Source organism: Manis javanica, chromosome 2, assembly GCF_040802235.1.
Source record: "Manis javanica isolate MJ-LG chromosome 2, MJ_LKY, whole genome shotgun sequence".
NCBI lineage: Eukaryota > Metazoa > Chordata > Mammalia > Pholidota > Manidae > Manis > Manis javanica.
The window spans coordinates 122,345,119-122,363,692 of NC_133157.1; the positions used below are offsets into that span (position 1 = coordinate 122,345,119).

Here is an 18,574-nt window from a genome sequence, read left to right on the forward strand (position 1 = left end):
GTCTCCCTAGCACCAGGGTCCCTGTCCTTTCAAGGCTTCCAAAAAGCACCCACCCACCGGTCCCGCAGGGAAGGAACGCTCAATATTCTTTGTCCTCAGGCACTGGTCCCACGCACCCGCTCACCAGTCCCGCCGCCCTGCCTCCCTAGCACCGGGGTCCCTGTCCCTTCAAGGCTTCCAAAAAGCACTCGGCAAAAAGAGAGAAAAAAAAGGGGAAAAACGCGCGATTTCTTCCGTCCTCAGGTGCTGGTCTCAGGCACCCACCCACCGGTCCCACAGGGAAAAATGCGGGATATTCTTTGTCCTCAGGTGCCGGTCCCAGGCACCCGCTCACCAGTCCCGCCGCCCTGCCTCCCTAGCACCGGGGTCCCTGTCCCTTTTAGGCTTCCAAAAAGCACTCGCAGAAAAGAGAAAAAAAAAAGGGGAAAAACGCGTGATTTCCTCTGTCCTCAAGTGCCGGTCTCAGGCACCCGCCCACCGGTCTCGCAGGGAAAAATGGGGGATATTCTTTGTCCTCAGGCGCCGGTCCCAGCCACCCGCTCACCAGTCCCGCCACCGTGCCTCCCTAGCACTGGGGTCCCCGTCCCTTCAAGGCTTCCAAAAAGCGCTCGCCAAAAAGAGAAAAAAAAAAAAAAAGGGGGAAAAACGCGCGACCTCCTCTGTCCTCAGGCACCGGTCTCAGGCACCCGCCCCCAGGTCTCGCAGGGAGAAATGCGGGATATTCTTTGTCCTCCGGCGCCGTTCCCAGGCACCTCCTCACTGGTCCCGCCACCCTGCCTCCCCAGCAACGGGGGCCCGTCCCTCTAAGGCTTCCAAAAAGCGCTCGCCAAAAAAAAAAAACAAAAAAACCGCTCCGGTTTCTCTCCACCCGCCGGGAGCTGGGGGGAGGGGTGCTCGGGTCCCGCCGGGCTGGGGCTTGTATCTTACCCCCTTCACAAGGCGCTGGGTTCTTGCAGGTGTGGATGTGGTCTGGATGTTGTCCTGTGTCCTGTGGTCTCTATTTTAGGAAGATTTTTCTTTGTTATATTTTCATAGCTCTATGTGTTTTTGAGAGGAGATTTCCACTGCTCTACTCACACCGCCATCTTGGCTCCGCCTCCTATATATATACATTTTTAAATAGGTTTGTTTTCACATGGTCATTTCAAAAAACAGTATTAGAAAGGGACTAGACTTAAAATGCTACCACCTACAAATAGCTATCTTTAGCACTTGAGTTCATATTTTTTCCAGGCATTTTTTGTATGTACACACACATACACACACAGTTGTACATAAGTGGGATCACACAGTTGCACTCATACTGTTATGTAACTTGCTTTTTGGAACTGCTCAGTACTCACCTGGTTACACCCAGCTTCCTTGGGTGGCCCTGTCCTGTGGTGCCTGCTACTTCCCACCTGTGTGCTCCTCAACTGGTGCAGTTAGCCTCTGTCCCTGCCACTCCAAGAGTGCTCTTGGCAAGGGCTCCCCCGACTTGTTGGTAATCCCAGTGAACCATGCACAGTCTTCCTGTCACTTAACCTCTTTGCACCATTTGAATGTTACTTTGTTCTTACAATACTTCTTCCCTTGGTTCTGTGATACCTGCTTCTATCCTGGCTTTCTTCTGCTTTTCTGGCTGCTGCCTTGCCTGCAGGGTGAGCATCTTCTCTTTCATCCCTCTCTGACCTGTTTCTCTTCATCATTACTCTGTCATGGGCCCTCTTGGGACCTGTTTTTCTAGATCTGACTTAGATCATATTTTCCTGTCACGGCCCTAGCCCTACTGTGTGCTTGCCTGTGTCCTGCCTTAGGCTATAAGGTTCTGAGTCAGGGACAGCGGCTCTCTTATTCTCTATTTATCTGTGGGGCTTGGCACAATGCCAGGCACAATTAATGTTTGTCAAATTAATGAATGAAGGAGTCACATCCCTGCTGGCATCTTAGAGTGGGGAACCATTCAAATATGAATGTCGAAGAAGGAGAACAGGAATTACTCAACAAAGGGTTATTTTTCAACATGAGGGACACAGTTACTAGATAGAAACCGTTTGTACAAGACTCTGTGATCCAAACCCTACCTATTTCTTCTTACTTGAAACATTACATGGGAGCTGGGGGTGACAAACAGGAAATAGGACTGGCTCCTGTCTTTCTCCCAGTGTCACCTCCTGCTGTCCCCCCAGTCCTTGTTCTACTCGCCAAGACCTGGCCTTCTGTTCTTGAGGCTGCCAAGCCCTGCCTTGCCTTGAGGTCTTTGCGCTAGTGGTTTCTACTGCTTTCAAAGCTGTTCTGCTCCCAGACTCACGAGGCTATGTTCATTGTACTTCTCAGTTCTCAGTCCAGCCCCCTCTGTAGAGAGCGGGTACCTAACCACCCCTCTGACGTAGTCTGCTCCATTCTCCTCTTATTATGGCACCCTGTTGTTTTGTTTTTATAACATTTTTTACTGTCTGAAGTGATACTGTTAATTTAATTGCTTATTGGCTGTCTACCAGTCTCGTTTACCAGTCTGTCTCCCATACCCAGACAAGGTCCAGCACAAAGCAGCTGTTTCATAAGTATTTGTCAGATGGTTGGTGTGTCTATCAAAAGATACGGCAAGCTTTCTAGGGTTTCATGGTCCTGTTCCACTGAAGTTCCTGGCTGGTCTCCATCCACTGGACACCTCTGTTCTTCACCTATGTATCTCAGCCGATGAAGTCCAAACCCAAGGCCTTATGTCTCTGAAATCCTTTTTGACACAAGGCAACATGTAAATATTATATGCAAGACTCTAAGCAAGTATATTAAAGAATGTGAAGACTGGTTAAATAGGAGACTTGAAGTTGTAATTTTACATAGGTGGTAAGAGGGATACACAGTTAAATGACAGAAGAGCACAAGAGTGTTAGGAATTCATAGCGCTTGTTTGCCCTCCCTTTTAACTTTATTCCCTAAGGCAGTACTTTCCAGCTGTGTACCTGTAGAATATGATAATATTTAGAAAGCATTCTGGCCCAGGTGAGGTTGTTCGAGGCCAGTTGTAACTAGCCTTAGGTCTCTGGCCCATTCAGGGACTGAGCTCCATGACTCATCTGCAGCACACAGTGGCTGTGCAATGGCAGCATTTAGGGATCAGCCTAGCATTCCATGAGGACCCTGTTTTCAGGTGCCTTACATTTATTTCCTAGTGAGTATGTTGAAATATTTTTTAGATCTTGATGCTTTCTTTTGCTTCAGAATCTTACTTTCTTCCTTGCCTCAGACAGAAGAGAATACAGAGTTGAAATTATTATGCTAGTGTCTTTTCAGTTTGGAGAAGACTTAAAAAGAAAATTTCACACAGTCTTTCCTTTTTTTTTACTTCATAAAGGATTCTCCAGCTTTCCGGTGTACAAACAGTGAAGTTACAGTTCAACCCAGTCCCTATCTGAGTTACCGACTGCCCAAGGATTTTGTAGACCTGTCTACTGGAGAAGATGCTCACAAACTCATAGATTTTCTTAAACTGGTAAAGTATATGTATTACAGTATGCTGATCATCTTTGCAAATTGAGTTTATAATATTTCATCTCAGTCATATGCTACCTAGACTTGTATTTGATAATTATGAATTAAAGGGGCAGAATTACTGAGTTAGGTCATTTTATAATGAAATATACAAAGTAAGCTGAAGGAGTCATTTATTTAGAGTGGTAGATGTTTTTATGATGTGTATCCTTTTTGAGTAATTTTTGTAATAGTTCTAATTTTGAAGAGAATATGTAAACTGTTCCAGGGCCAAGAGAAAATTAGATTCTACTCTGGTTACTTTGGGGAGAATGTGAGTATTGTGTTTCTGTGTTTCTGTGTGGGAATGTTTGCATGTAGAGGAAAGAGAAAAAAAAAATACTTAAATACCTGAGGATAATGCAGCTAGGAGCCAAAGTGATAAACTAGCTTCATGAATTAGTGAAGACATGTTTTTCCATGAAAATTTTCAACTACAACTTTTGCCAGGGCCTTTAGAAAATCGTATTTGCTGACAGAAAAAGTGTCCTTGGCTGTACAGATATCCCAGTCAGAACATCCTATTTTAATGCATCTTGGTTTCCTTTGACAGAAAAGAAATCAGCAAGAGGATGACTGAGTAGAGCCTCTAGTATTGGAGACGGAGTTAAAGAGGAAACCACCAAGGCTCCAGGAAGCTGCTCAGAGTTCACAGCTTCCTGTGAATCTAGTTGGGTGGGGTGGGGTGGGCAATGTGGATCCTGATAGCTTTTTATATCCATGTATATTAAGCTGGAAAAAAATGGAGGGGCTTTGCTACTTGTGAAAGTAACAATAAATAGATCTTCAACATAGGAAACCATACTGTTCTGATGATAAAATACTTTCTAGGAAATACCTTGGTCTTTTGCACAGGCTATTTAGTTTTATGTTTTTTGTGCTATTTTTACACCTGTTAGGTGATGGGCAACTTTGTTTATACAAAAATGGGTTCTTTCTTAGTCATTGGTTTTTTTCATTGAAAAAATAGAACCTTATATTACTACAGAAAATATTTTTCCTATTTTGAGGACTTCCATATAATTTTTCTGTCATTTTAGCTTTGGTTTGCACATAGCTAAAATAATGCAGACTTTTCAAACTAACAAGTCACCATGAAAATTCAGTATATTATAACTACTTAATATATGACTTAATAAAACTGTCACAGATTTAATTATAATTTGGTCTTTTAAAAAAGTACTGGAATATTTGGGAGGTAGAGTCCCTTTTGTAGGCCACCATGTTAATGACCTTTCCTCAGTACCCTAATTGATGACAGTGATATCTAATTTACTCAGCACTTACTATATGCCAGCATCCTCTGCTAAATGCTCTTTATGTATTATTTTATGTCATGGAGCAGTTCAAAAGATATAGTCATTACAGGTTCCCAGTGTATCTAATGTGGTATCAAAGAATATTTACTAGCTGGAGGTATGATTCTCAAATAGAGCACACAGGTATGTTCCATAGGAAAATAGAATTGGAGCCAAGTTTCCCCTTTCTGTGTATAATGATTTCAGACTCTAGCTTTTGCTGTGATCTCTTGGGTACAATCACTTGATACTAGTATTTTAAATATAAAGTTCAAGTTGTGATCTCTGTAATCAGTATATCAGATGCCATTTCTGAGGCCAGTTATTTGAGGAATAGGTGCTTCAAAAATATTTCTGTTTTTAAAACTGCTTATGGGTGTCCACTAACTCATATTATGAGTTGATTTAAGTTTAGATCTGGAAGCTGGACTTCACTAGCTTAAACAAAAGTAAATGAATTTATACCAATTGGAAATATTCAGACTATGTATAATAAAAAGACTCGAGCAAAATTTAGCAAATATTTCATAAACAGTATACTTCTTAGTGTAAAACTCATTAAATTTTGCATTAATTTTCTTGAAGGTATATTGAGTTCAACTCACTTTTTAAGATATGATTTTGTTATTATTTCCTTCATATATTTAATTTTATTTGGTTATCCTGGTGTTAAATACAGGACAATATGCAGGAAATAGTTTAAATTCAGATACTTCTTACTCCTGCCTAAAGATTTGTTTTGAATTAATCTATTTTATCGGTATTAACTGTTCTTTCATTGAGGTACCGCAGGTTTGTGCTTGAACTTAGAAAGTGAATACATACGTGATTCCTTAGTTTGGTCCAGAAATCCTGCCTCAAGAGAAGACATTACAGCTGTTGATTTTGACAGGTTGGGATAAACATGCTTACTTTGTCCTGCAGGCAGTGGCATGTAGCATGAGGCCTCCAATACAGCTGACTTTACCAAAAGTTCTGTTTTTAAGTCTCTTTGATATGTATTTTCTGAGTTCATAAAAATTTCCCATCTACTTGGCTATTTCTCTTTTTGATAACTGATGATTGTATCTGTTAAAAACAAACAGAACCCTTACTTCACTGAGTTTTTTGGCTTGTTTTCTTGCCTATAAATCAGAGTAATCTTAAGTTCACTCATTTATGTAAAGCTTTTCATATAGTGCACAGTACATAATAAGCATCCAACAAGTGGTAGCTATTATTATTCTGTTTTGCAGACTTCTGTATATTAAAGGCAACTTATCTTTTAAGAATCAAAATTTTGATTGGAAAGGAACTTCATAGATCACTCAGCCTGGCTTCCTTCCCTCTTTGCCTCCCTGCCTCCTCTCTTTTTCCTGCCTTTTTTACCAGAGAAGAAAACTGCTGCCCAGATAAGACTTGTCCAAAATTGTAGCAGAATCAGACCACAAAGAACTTCTATCTAGTCTAGTGCTGGTCTCTAAGAGTTTTTAGCGTAGTATTTTTTATAGATAAGTTTTCAGCCAGGACAAATTACTATTTCATAGAATTTTTTTAAAAGAATTGTTTTTTATATAAAAGTACAATCTTACATTTATGTGTAGAGGAGTTAAATAAAAGGATGTTAAATACAGAAGTTAAATGAAGAAAACTGTCTTTGAAAGATGAATTCAGTTTTATGTTTGTATTAGGCTGATCTCGTGAGGCAAGAACCATTTTTAGACATTTTAAAGACAAAATTCCTATTTAAATGTTTTCATGTGTTGGCTCGCAGAAAACAATTTCAGTAATATACTAAGAAAATAAATAATGATAACCACTACTGATACGTAGTACAAGTATACATATTAAGAGGCCCAAGGAATAGGAATATAAGGCCTCGTAACAAAAAAGTAGGTGAAGAGAGCCTGCCAGCTCCATGTTAGGCGGCTGGGCAATGCGTCTGGCATTAATCACCTAAGAGAATGACGCATTTACGTGTTTTGTTTTTTTAACTCAAGGGAAACCCAAACAAAAACTTATAGACATATACAGGCTGTTTGAAAAACTAACAAGTGGAGCAAAGCGGTGAGAAAGCTGTCGCAGGGATTCATTCACCCGCAAGTGTTTATGGGGCCCAGACAGTGTTGGGAGCTGTGGAGTCACCGGGGCGTCTGCCTGCACACGCCTAGCCACGCAGGACCTGTGTTGTGATCGACAAGTGAGCCCAGAAGTGGGGCAGGGAGCACAGGGCGCAGTAGGCAGAGCGACGGGGCCTGGGGACGGGTGCCCGCTTTGATGAGGGGGGATGCCTGAGAGGCGCGGGGCCGAGCTGGCAGGGAGCTGCGGCAGCGCGCGAGGAGGCCACGGGGGCCACCCCGTCGGGAGGTGGGAGGTGAAGGAGCGCGAGAATCAGGTGGCTTCTGAGGTGTCGGGTTCTGCGGGAAGCAGGTGAGTCAGGGCAACGCTGCCCAGTCGCCATACGGCGGCTCCCCAGTGCGGGACTTGGAGAGTGAGGTGGACAGATGGGACACGGTCAGCAGGCAGCGAAGCCAGGGTGAAGGGCGTGAAGGAGTTTCTGGGCTGAGTTTGAAATCAGAAGATGGAAGGTGATGCCGTTTTTCTAGGGATGGGAAAGACTAAACGAAGAGCCCATTCCAGGAGGGACATGAAGACTTGGAGATTCCGGTGACTTACAAGGATGTCAAGAGACAGTTGGATTCAACAAGTAAAACTTGTGTGAATAATAGGAGTCTACTGACAAGGCATGGCAAGTGGGGAAAGAGCCAGGTGGCTTTATATTCAACTCTGGGATACTGGTAAGAAGTCAAGTAAGATACCGAAAAAGTTGTTCTTACATATTATTAGTCATCTTTTAGTTTGTTAAAAGACCAAAGGTGAGCATTTAATGGGAATTTAGACGAGTTATTCTTAGTGATTCTTTCATATAAAGTATAAATCTCTCTACACGACAGAAGTTAATTTTAGCAATATAAATATTTTGAGATTATCGAATTGCTCATTTAATATTTTTAAGTTTCAGTATAACTAAAGATGACTTAAATTGTATTTTCCACATCAGATTTTCTTACCTATTCGAGACTCGTGTTTAATGTGTAGACTTCTTAGGTGGGTTCTATCTCCATGTATTTATGGACTTTTAAACAAGTAAAGACTGAAAGTGAATTTTGCCTACTAATTACAAGTGGCCTGCCCCCATTCTTGAAAAAAATCTAAAATTTCAGTACTAATTTTGGAACAAGGTAAGCATCTGGGGGTCGACTACCCGCCCATAATCTATGTATAATCCATCATTGGGAAATTGAGTATAAATAACTTTCAAAATAAGCCACAGTGATTCTTAATAATTTGCCAAGTTGACACATCAAGAGCAGATTTCTTTTGAGAATCTGGTGAATGCTGTGGGCTGTCCTGAGAAAAACTTTACAGTTTCGGGGGGTCATAGATCCCAGGTTAAGAACCCCTGGGTTAAAGCCATGTAGGATACGATTAGAAGCTAAGGCTTCTTCAGGTTTAAAAATGGAGCCACTTAATAATATATACTGTACCTCAAGAAAGTAAAGCACACAGCTTCACTTTTAACTTAGTTTCTAGCAATGGCATTGATGTCATTAATTCATTGATAGTATCATCCCCTCAGTTTGTCAGCTTTCACAAAGTAAACCATGTATTAGAATTCAGAGAAGCAGAGCTAGATATGTATGTACATATAAAATCTACTTACTACATATGTATATATGTATTATATATACACATGTATATGTAAATATGTGTGTATGAATAAGTATAAAATAAAGGATTTATTAGAAGGGATTGATTCATGCAATTGAGACAAGCTAGCTAGGCAAGCCTGAAGTCTGTGGGGCAGGCTGGAACTCCAGGGGCATGGGCCAGAGCTCTTGTCCACAGGTGGAATTACAGGTCTTTCAGGAAAGCCTCAGCCTTGCTTGTAAAGCCCTTCAACTGATGGAGTTAGACCCACCAGGATACTCTCTCTCAAAGTTAACTGATAAGGAATTTTACATCTACAAAAATTCCTTTACAGGAGGACTTGGCTTAGTGTTCAATTGAATAACCTGAGACTGTAGCCTTGCCAAGTTGACACACCAAGAGCAATCACAGGCTGGATAAGGAGGGCACATTGTACTTATAAAAGCTAATTTGGGTGATGGATTATGATAGATCTATGTCACGAGCATACCATGTGACTTTAGTAATAATCCTGATTGTTTTTAAAGAAGCAAACTGATTACTCACTGGAAGGGGTGTTCACCCTGACAGCAGGTGCCTTGGAGAAGGACTATATCTTATTTTTACGATGCTGCTGCCACTCCAGAGCCTTTCCTCAAGTATTTTTTAGAAGTTCTGTCAGATCCATTTATAAGCCCCAGAAGAAAATCTATTTTATTCAGAATCTTGATTTTGGACCAGAAGTGATACACAGTTCCATATCACTGTTCTTTCTTATTCATCATACTTGGTTCAGAATTTTTCCAAAAAGCCTTAATCCATTTTATGCACTACTAGGACATTTATCTTTCTGAAGCACAATTCCAGTCATTCTAACGGTTAACAGCATCTCAGAGGCTTCCCATGTCTTATAAGTTAGAGTACAGACTCTGGTGGGCACTCAAAGCCCTACACGGTATTGCCCCAGTCTGTCTTTATGGCCAATTTCATCCTCACCAGCACATACTAGTTTCCAGCCAACCTGGATTACTTGAGATGGCTGAGGGGGTCTTTATCTTTTTCACCTGCTTTTGCTGTGCCTCCTGCCTCCCTGCACTCATCCTCTGCTCAAGTTTTCTGGTTATTAAAAGCCAACTTTTAAGGCCTGGCTCAAGTGCATGTTCCTCATGAAATTTCCCAAAGAGTTTCTTCTGTGCTGGAATTTTCATAGCGCCCTGATATTACTATTCCTTTTGCACTTGCAACCCTGTCCAATTGCAGGATATAGGTGTCATAATCCTTCTACCAATTATAAACTTAGGGCAAGAAGAAGAATGGTGTCCTTGCTTTGTTTTCTCACAGAGCTTGGTAAGGTGCTCTATCTTGGCAAGATGGAATATAATTTAGCATCGCTGAGGGTGTTCTGATGTAGAAGCAATTCAGAATGAGCCCTCTAAACATTTCCACAACTGAAGTACCACCCAGATGAGTGCATCACTCTCAAGTCAACAGTTTGAGTAATATACACTAGATTATAGATGTTAATCTTTTTTATTCGTGCTATGCAATCACTACTACAAAGGTCATTAAAGAGTTCTTGTCTTCCCTTAATGGGACCAGAGCATCAAAACCTATTGCCGATCTCATCCCATAGCCTTCATGGTGGGGCATGCTCTGGCCCTTCCACTGTGAATAAATTCCACCTGAGTAATGACTTACGTGCACTTGTTCCAAAAAACACCATACAACTTCAGGATATTTTGTGCCTGCTTGCCTTCCATCTTTTCAGACACTTAAACCCCTGTCCCCTGCCCAGTTCCCCAGAACTATGAAGCACTATGCCTGTACGGGGCATGCTCTGCCAGAGCTGTGACCTGGCCTGGGCAGCACTCCCCTCCATATGTGTAAACCTCATTCAGAATGATAGCCTCTTAGGATATAGCCCTGCTTGTGATTTGTTTTGCATTTAAGTGGAAAATGATGCTCTGGGGTTGTCATTGCATGTCAGCACAGCCCAAGGGCTCCTTAATGGGTCTCTAGAGCCAGACTGCCTGGATCAGAGTTCTCTTTGTCACGTGCTGATGGCACAATCCTGGACACGGTACTGAATCTCTCTGGCTCTCTGTTTCCTAATTCATAAAACAGAAATGGAAATAGCACCTCACAGGGTTGTTGCTAGAAGTCAGTGGAGAGCAGTTCCTGGCACCATAGTCAATGCCCAGTAAACAGAAGCTCTTACTTTCTGCACTGTATTATTGTCATGTGATTTCAATGAGCTCCCTGCCTCTATAGTATAATAATCAATTCTGTTTTCTCCTTTCTGCCCTCCCCTGTGTTTGGGGAAGGTTCTGGTGGGAGATTGCTCTGTGTGTAGTTTCTCCATCCTGCCTGCATACTCAGCCTTTGCCCTATCACAGCATTGCTTGGCTTGGAACCAACACCCAGCTTCCCAAGACTCCCGTCCTAACTGAAATAGTGTGTACCTTTCCAGACTCGCTGCACTTGACCTGGGACCAGGAGGGGGCAGCATGAAGGTAAATGTAGAATAGAACAGGTATATCAGAAATGTTTTAAATACAATCATATTAAAGCAATAGATAGAGGACTGAAAAAAAAATGCATCCATTTAGGAGACACAAGGAATGAACAATCTGGTAATAAGATATTCTGGGATAGAGAATGCCAAATGCTTTATGTACATTATTTTAAATGCTTTAGTTATATGAATTAAGCAGTCATCTCCCCCATTTTATAGAAGGTGGATCTGCAGCTCAGATAATTTGCTCTAAATAAAAGCAGTAAGTTACAAAGGATTCAAACCCAGATACAACTAAGTCTAAAGCCTATGCTCTTCACCTTATTTAATTGCTACTTTAAAAACCATAGAAGAAGAACCTGAAGATTGTGCAGGCTTATGTAGACTGTATTTAGTCAATCTGTGGTCATTTTAATTTTTCCGTACAAGTAATATATACACAGCCTTCTCAAAAAATTCTAGTAGAGGCCACTGATCCAAGCAGTTCCTACTTTCATAAGTTAGATACCAAGTACAGCAACAATTGGCAGCATATACAATAAGACACAGGACCACCTTACTACTTCTAGAACAGATTCCTTTCATTATTCAGACCCAAGAGTTAAGGATTCTCTCACCATTCCAGTCACCATGCACTTAAGTGGTTGGTTCACCAGTTCTATGGCGGAATTCCTAGGCCAAGCAATCCTCCTCCGGCCAAGGAGACAGCCTGCCAGAGTGTGTGCACACTGTCTCTCGGCTCCAGACTTTGCCGTGTTCCCCAGCTCAGTGACAGTACTCCTGCTTCCCCAGGTGATCCTTATCCTGTGCTTACAGTTAAACTTTTGGCTCCATGGGGTCCCTTCTAAAGCAATAGTGTCATGACTGGGCAGGTGCTCTTGGTCTCATTCTGTTTTGAATAGATCACTCCTCTTTCATTACATTGTGAGGAAGACAACTGCAAGCTTGAAAAAAAAAAACAAAACAAAGCCCTGAAAACCTGAAGCTTATGTGCTGACCCTGGGCAGGTACACTTTTTCTTGCCCTTCTCCACTCTGGCATATAAACGAGTACATCTGCATGGCTGCTGGGAATGAGCATCAGAAACAGTACGATATGTTAGAACTTTCCCTTGTTTTTGAGTCTTGGGTTGCTATACTTCTTTTCTCTGATTTCTCCTTTTCCTGATTCTTTGATTCCTTCAGTTTAGGGTTTTGAAAGCCGTGGACTGGTAGGAAGCAATAGTTGGTGACCTTGAGGAGATTGACTATCCAATAGTCAAACAGGGAAGTCTACACACAGAACGTCTCAGAAAAGAGATGTGGATGCTCATACATGTAAGCAGCCAAATAGCAGTAAATGAAGATGTGCCTTGATATAAATAGCAGTAAATGAAAATGTGCCTTGATATATAGCTCATTTACAAGGTGTAGAAAGTGAAATTTTATAAATCAAAAGTTGTTTTAATGTAATTTATTGGATTTATGAGAAGACTATAGTAAAAAGAAAATTCTCCCATTGTGTTCCATTATGCAAATACTTACCCAACAAATGATCAGTCCTGACTGTGGTTTGTTGCATGTCTGTTTTTTTTAATGCCACACAGCTCCATGCACACTAGGATGACATTTGAGAAGTGAGAGGAGGCTCCTTGAAGGAATTGTTCTTTCCATGTTAGAGTTCCCTGAGTTGAACATAAATGATTGTTGGTTGTGATTGGGACAATCAAGGCACAAAAGGATACTTTTGGGTGGATAAACTCTGAAATACAGTGGTCTCCAGGGAAGACCTGTGTGCAAAGCCAATGACAGGCTCTGGCTCCTGCCCACATGCTGGCATTTATTTGCAGCTCACAGGGAGTTAACTGCTGAGAAGTTCAGCCAACAATTTTTCTGAGCAGGTGGAAGTTCATCTTTCTTTTGTTGAGATGATTTTTTTAAGAAGTAAGCTAGCCCTTAATTTCATTGAGTTCTTCCAGTCTCATCATTGCAAACCATTGGGCTAACAGGCATGGCCCATCATTGACCTCTGACCCCAACCCCCAGCCCCAAATAAGAAAGGTAAGGGGGAGCAATGGAGCAGGAAAGAGCTCAGAGGCAACACGTGTATGTGTATATGGACACACACACAAAGGTTAGTCTAAAGTTGATACGATTTTGGAATAAGCAAGTGTGCTTGTGACACAAAGGAAGAATATTCAAAAGATGGAATGCCACAGCTTGGGGGGTGACCTCATCTGTGTGGAAACTTATCAGTGGGACATAAACTAGGATAAATGGCAGTGGAGCCAGGCCAGGGCCTTGGAGTGTTTTCCTCCAAACTGTCAGCTGAATCTCACAACATTTACTAGATAAATTGTTGATCTTCTTGTCTTCTTTCTTCCACTTTGCATTCCCTGATCTTTGCCCCTCTTTTCCTATAAGAAGCCGTCTTGTTCAGCCACAGTTTATATGCAGGGCCCGTTGTTTAGGTCTGCAGAGTGAGATAGGATTACAGCCAACATTGTACATTCATTCTTGTGGAAAGAACTGACAGCTTATTTTGAATACCTACAAATTGCTTTGTAGATTAAATATGTAGTTGCATAAATCCCAGGCAACATTATCGCTTTTAGGAGCATTTGTTTTCAGTCTAGCTTGAAAAGGTTTTATCTTAGTCCCAGAGGAAGCCCAAACTTCCACCACCACAATTTATATCTGCTCTCACAAGAGAAGCAGGGCCTCCTGGTGCTGAGAGCATTGTAGTTCTTAGTTATTTAAAAAAAATTAAAGTGGTCACTGAAAGCAAGAGGACAATAGATAGAGACATGGGAGAGAAGGGTGTTCCAATTTTAATTCATTTAACTCTATTCAACCAAAGTGTATCGAGCAGTTGTTACACATAAAGCATCCTAAGTGTGGATAAAATGTTATAAAATGTCATTCCTGACTTCAGATCTGAGAGAGAGACACTGATGATTTAGCCAGTCATGCTCTTTACTCCCCATCAACAACATTATTTTACTTATTTATTTTTTGTGAATGGTATATTCCCAGATCATCAACCCTGAAACTTTGGAATCATTTACAACTCACCCTTTCTCTTAATCGCTCATATTTGTATCACTTATCAGCTTACCCACTTGGCAAGTCCTACCAATCCTCACCCCCATTTCTGCATTTCTGTGCTCATGCCACCATTTGTCAAAGTCCTCATTATGTCACACCTATTTTTCTGTAATAACTGACGAGCTAAGCTCACTAAGTTGATAACTTGCTCCTGTCTTTCCTGTCTGTATACAGGTTCCATAAATCCCATAGTAATTTCACTCTGACCGGTGTACACTTATTTTCCACTGTTCCTAAAACAGCCTCACCTTCCCATTTGTCCTTAAAATATGTCATACTATTTTTGCTTTCATGCCCCTATTGAAATCTTTGTCTCCCACCTGGAGTATCCTCCTTTATCTCATCCATCCATTTAACCAGCAGTTCTCGGCCTCCTGACACATTTCAGTCACCTGGTGAAGGTTTTTGCTTTTTATTTTTTTTTAGTTTTAATTTTTTAATTTTTTATTTTTTATTAAGGTATCACTGATATACACTCTTATGAAGGTTTCACATGAAAAACATTGTGGTTACTACATTCACCCATATTATCAAGTTCCCCCATCCCCCATTGCAGTCACTGTCCATCAGTGTAGTAAGATGCCAGAGTCTCTACTTGTCTTCTCTGTGCTACACTGTCTTCCCCGTGACCCCCGCCACACACCATATATACTAATCATAATACCCTACAATCCCCTTCTTCCTCCCTCCACCCCCACCCTCCCCCACCCCTCCCCTTTGGTAACCACTAGGCCCTTCTTGGAGTCTGTGAGTCTGCTGCTGTTCTGTTCCTTCAGTTTTGCTTCCTTGGTATACTCCACAAATGAGGGAAATCATTTGGTACTTGTCTTTCTCCGCTTGGCTTATTTCACTGAGCATAATGTCCTCCAGCTCCACCCATGTTGTTGCAAATGGTAGGATTTGTTTTCTTATGGCTGAATAATATTCCATTGTGTATATGTACCACATCATTATTTGTTCATCTATTGATGGACACTTAGGTTGCTTCCATTGTTTTTTCTCCTTTTTAATACCAAGGGCAAGGACCCAGCTGGATCAGTTAAGCTGGAATTCGGGGACCTCCGTATTTTTAAAGTTCTCCCAGATAATTCTGATGTACTACTGAAGTTTAGAATGACTATCTAAACATTAGGCCTCATGCCAGTGCCCGTAAACCAGTCCTGCTCCTGAGGCCCTCCTGGGCCACTTCAGCCACTGTGTCTTTGATCTTTTTTTTGAAAACTTCTGGAAAACTCTACTTCACTTTGCTCAGACTAGCAGCTAATTCCCTACTTTACTGTTTCCTAGCCATCTCTGGTGCTTAGTTTATATTACAAGCTCCTGGAGGGCAGGAATAATAGCTCAGTGAATAGTAAGCTCTTCCAGAGAATGAAATACAAAATAGATAGAGATAAATCCAGGAACATTTCAAATGACTGAGTGGGCAAAGGAGTGTTATGGGCTAAATTGTGATCTCCCCTCAACCCCCAGCCCTGCAGAATGGGACTGAATTTGGAAAGGTGTTTTAAAAGAGGATATTAAATTAAAATGAAGCCATTAGGGCAAGCCCTAATCCAAGGTGTCCTTATAAAAAGAAGAAATTTGGACACACAGAGAGACATACACAGGAAATACCATGTGAGGACACAGCAAAAAGAAAAGTGTCTGCAAGCCAAGGAGGGAGGCCTCAGAGGAACCAAACCTGTCGACACCTTGACCTTGGACTCCCAGCCTCCAGAATGACAAGAAAAATAATTCTGTTCTTTAAGCCCCCCTGTCTGTGGTGTTTTGCATGGCAGCTCTGGCAGGCTAATCTATGATGAAGGTGTGGGCATGTTGAAATTGGGAATTTAGGGAAGATAATGTAAATTTGCTCATAAGCTCTGAGCTGTCAGACACCACTCAGCAACAGAATCAGCGTGGTAGGTTGCCCTCCCAGGTATGGCGTGAGGCATTCATTACTGAATGCTGGGACGTCATTACAAAGGATATTAGAAACAAACGCGCACCCACATGTGAAGCAGAGAGACGTCTACAGCCTGGAGGCTGGGTGCACCATTAAGGAGAGCTCTATAAAAGAAGGCACAGGTTGTTCCTGGAGAGAGAGGCTCAATGCAGCAGGATCTGTCTTCACTGTGGCTCTGAAGACACCAGCCGCCGTGAATTCTAGAGCCACAGCAACCACTCGGAAGCCCATCCTTCAGTCAAGCTCCCCTTTGAGAATGCAGCACAATGGACATCTGGATGTCAGTCCCCTGAGACCCTGAGCAGAGAAACCAGAGAAACCTGTACTTCTGACCTTCAGAAACGGTGAGGTAAAACAACCATTTGTTGTTTTAAGCCATTAATTTGTGGATCATTTTTACATAGTAATAGAAAATTAACACAGAACTTATTTATTACATTCTGGAGGATTCAGATAGGGCCCATCATTTAAAACTCAAGGGAAATTAGTTTTTGAACACCTACAAGTTAGAATAAGTTAACACACCAGAGAATAAATTTATGGAAACTGCTACCCAAAGAACTAGTAGAGTTTGAAAAAACAAATAGGTTTTAGAAGCATTTCTGTAAGATAGTGGATGATCTTTTTGAAAACTTAAGGCTTATTCTTTACCTTTTTCCAAAAATGATTCGAGGTAACCTACAAGGGAAGTTTCCTGACAATTGAAAAGACCAAATAGTAAGTGACAAACTGTGGAGGTTGAGGAGTGAACTAAATAAAAATCCTTGGCTAAGTATTATAAGGAATTTAGCTTTGAATATCTTGTTAGGTAAGATAATTTTTTTTTGGTGCCATTAATCTACAATTACATGAGGAACATTATGTTTACTAGACTCCCTGCCTCACCAAGTCCCCCCGACATACACCACCAGAGTCACTGTCCATCAGTGTAGCAAGATGCTGTAGAATCACTACTTGTCTTCTCTGTCTTCTACAACCCTCCACGTGCCCCCCCATACACATTATACATGCTAATCATAGTGTCCCCTTTCTTCCCTGACCACCCTTATCCCTCCTTCCCACCGATTGTCCCCAGTCTCTTTCCCTTTGGTAACTGTTAGTCCATTCTTGGGTGCTGTGAGTCTGCTGCTGTTTTGCTCCTTCAGTTTTTTTCTTTGTTCTTATACTCCACAGATGAGTGAAATCATTTGATACTTGTTTTTCTCTTCCTGGCTTATTTCACTAAGCATAATACCCTCTAGCTCCATCCATGTTGTTGCAAATGGTAGGATTTGTTTTCTTCTTATGGCTGAATAATATTCCATTGTGTATATATACCACATCTTCTTTATCCATTCTTCTACTGATGTACACTTAGGTTGCTTCCATTTCTTGGCTATTGTAAATAATGCAGCAATAAACATAGGGGTGCATATGTCTTTTTCAAACTGGGCTGCTGAATTCGTACGGTAAATTTCTAGAAGTGGAATTCCTGGCTCAAATGGTATTTCTATTTTGAGTTTTTTGAGGAACCTCCATACTGCTTTCCACAATGTTTAAACTAATTTACATTCCCACCAGCAGTGTAGGAGGGTTCCCGTTTCTTCACATCCTCACCAACATTTGTTGTTGTTTGTCTTTTGGATGGTGGCGATCCTTACTGGTGGTGTAGGTGATATCTCATTGTGGTTTTAGTTAGCATTTCTCTGATGACTAGCGATGTGGAACATCTTTTCATGTGTCTGTTGGCCATCTGAATTTCTTCTTTGGAGACTGTTCAGCTCTTCTGATGATTTTTTAACTGGATTATTTGCTTTTTGTTTGTTGAGGTGTATTAGCTCTTTATATATTTTGGATGTCAACCCTTTATCAGATCTGTCATTTATGAATACATTCTCCCATACTGTAGGATGCCTTTCTGTTCTATTGGTGGTGTCCTTTGCTGTACAGAAGTTTTTCAGCTTGATATAGTCCCACTTGTTCATTTTTGCTTTTGTTTCCTTGCCTGGGGAGATATGTTCATGAAGAAGTTGCTCATGTTAATGATGAAGAGATTTTTGCCTATGTTTTTTTCTAAGAGTTTTATGGTTTCATGAGTTACATTCAGGTCTTTGATCAATTTCAAATTCACTTTTGTATATGGGGTTAGACAATGATCCAGTTTCATTCTCTTACATGTAGCTGTCTAGCTTTGCCAACACGAGCTGTTGAAAAGGCTGTCATTTCCCCCATTGTTTGTCTGTGGCTCCTTTATCATTTATTAATCGACCATATATGTTTGGGTTAATATCTTGACTCTCTATTCTGTTCCACTGGTCTGTGGCTCTGTTCTTGTGCCAGTACCAAATTGTCTTGAATACTGTGGCTTTGTAGTAGAGCTTGAAGTTGGGAAGTGAGATCCCCCCTGCTTTATTCTCCCTTCTCAGGACTGCTTTGGCTATTCAGGGTCTTTTGTGGTTCCATATGAATTTTAAAACTATTTGTTCCAGTTCATTTAAGAATGCTGTTGGTATTTTGATAGGGATTGCATTGAATCTGTAGATTGCTTTAGGCAGGATGGCCATTTTGA

General features: G+C 41.3%; 1 protein-coding gene across 5 annotated transcripts in view; it reads left to right on the forward strand.

Moving 5' to 3' along the window:
• The window catches only part of CDC123 (cell division cycle 123), a 112,939-nt gene that overhangs the window by 70,022 nt on the left and 24,343 nt on the right, over positions 1 to 18,574 (forward strand). For 2 of the 5 annotated variants that reach the window (XM_073229288.1, XM_073229293.1), the window contains 2 exons: positions 3,338 to 3,475; positions 4,067 to 16,375. In XM_073229288.1, coding sequence (XP_073085389.1) covers positions 3,338 to 3,475; positions 4,067 to 4,093 — 165 coding nt within the window. In that variant the 3' untranslated portion in view covers positions 4,094 to 16,375. The remainder of the gene's footprint in view (positions 1 to 3,337; positions 3,476 to 4,066; positions 16,376 to 18,574) is intronic. The other 3 variants (XM_073229292.1, XM_073229290.1, XM_073229291.1) reach the window with 3 other exon arrangements.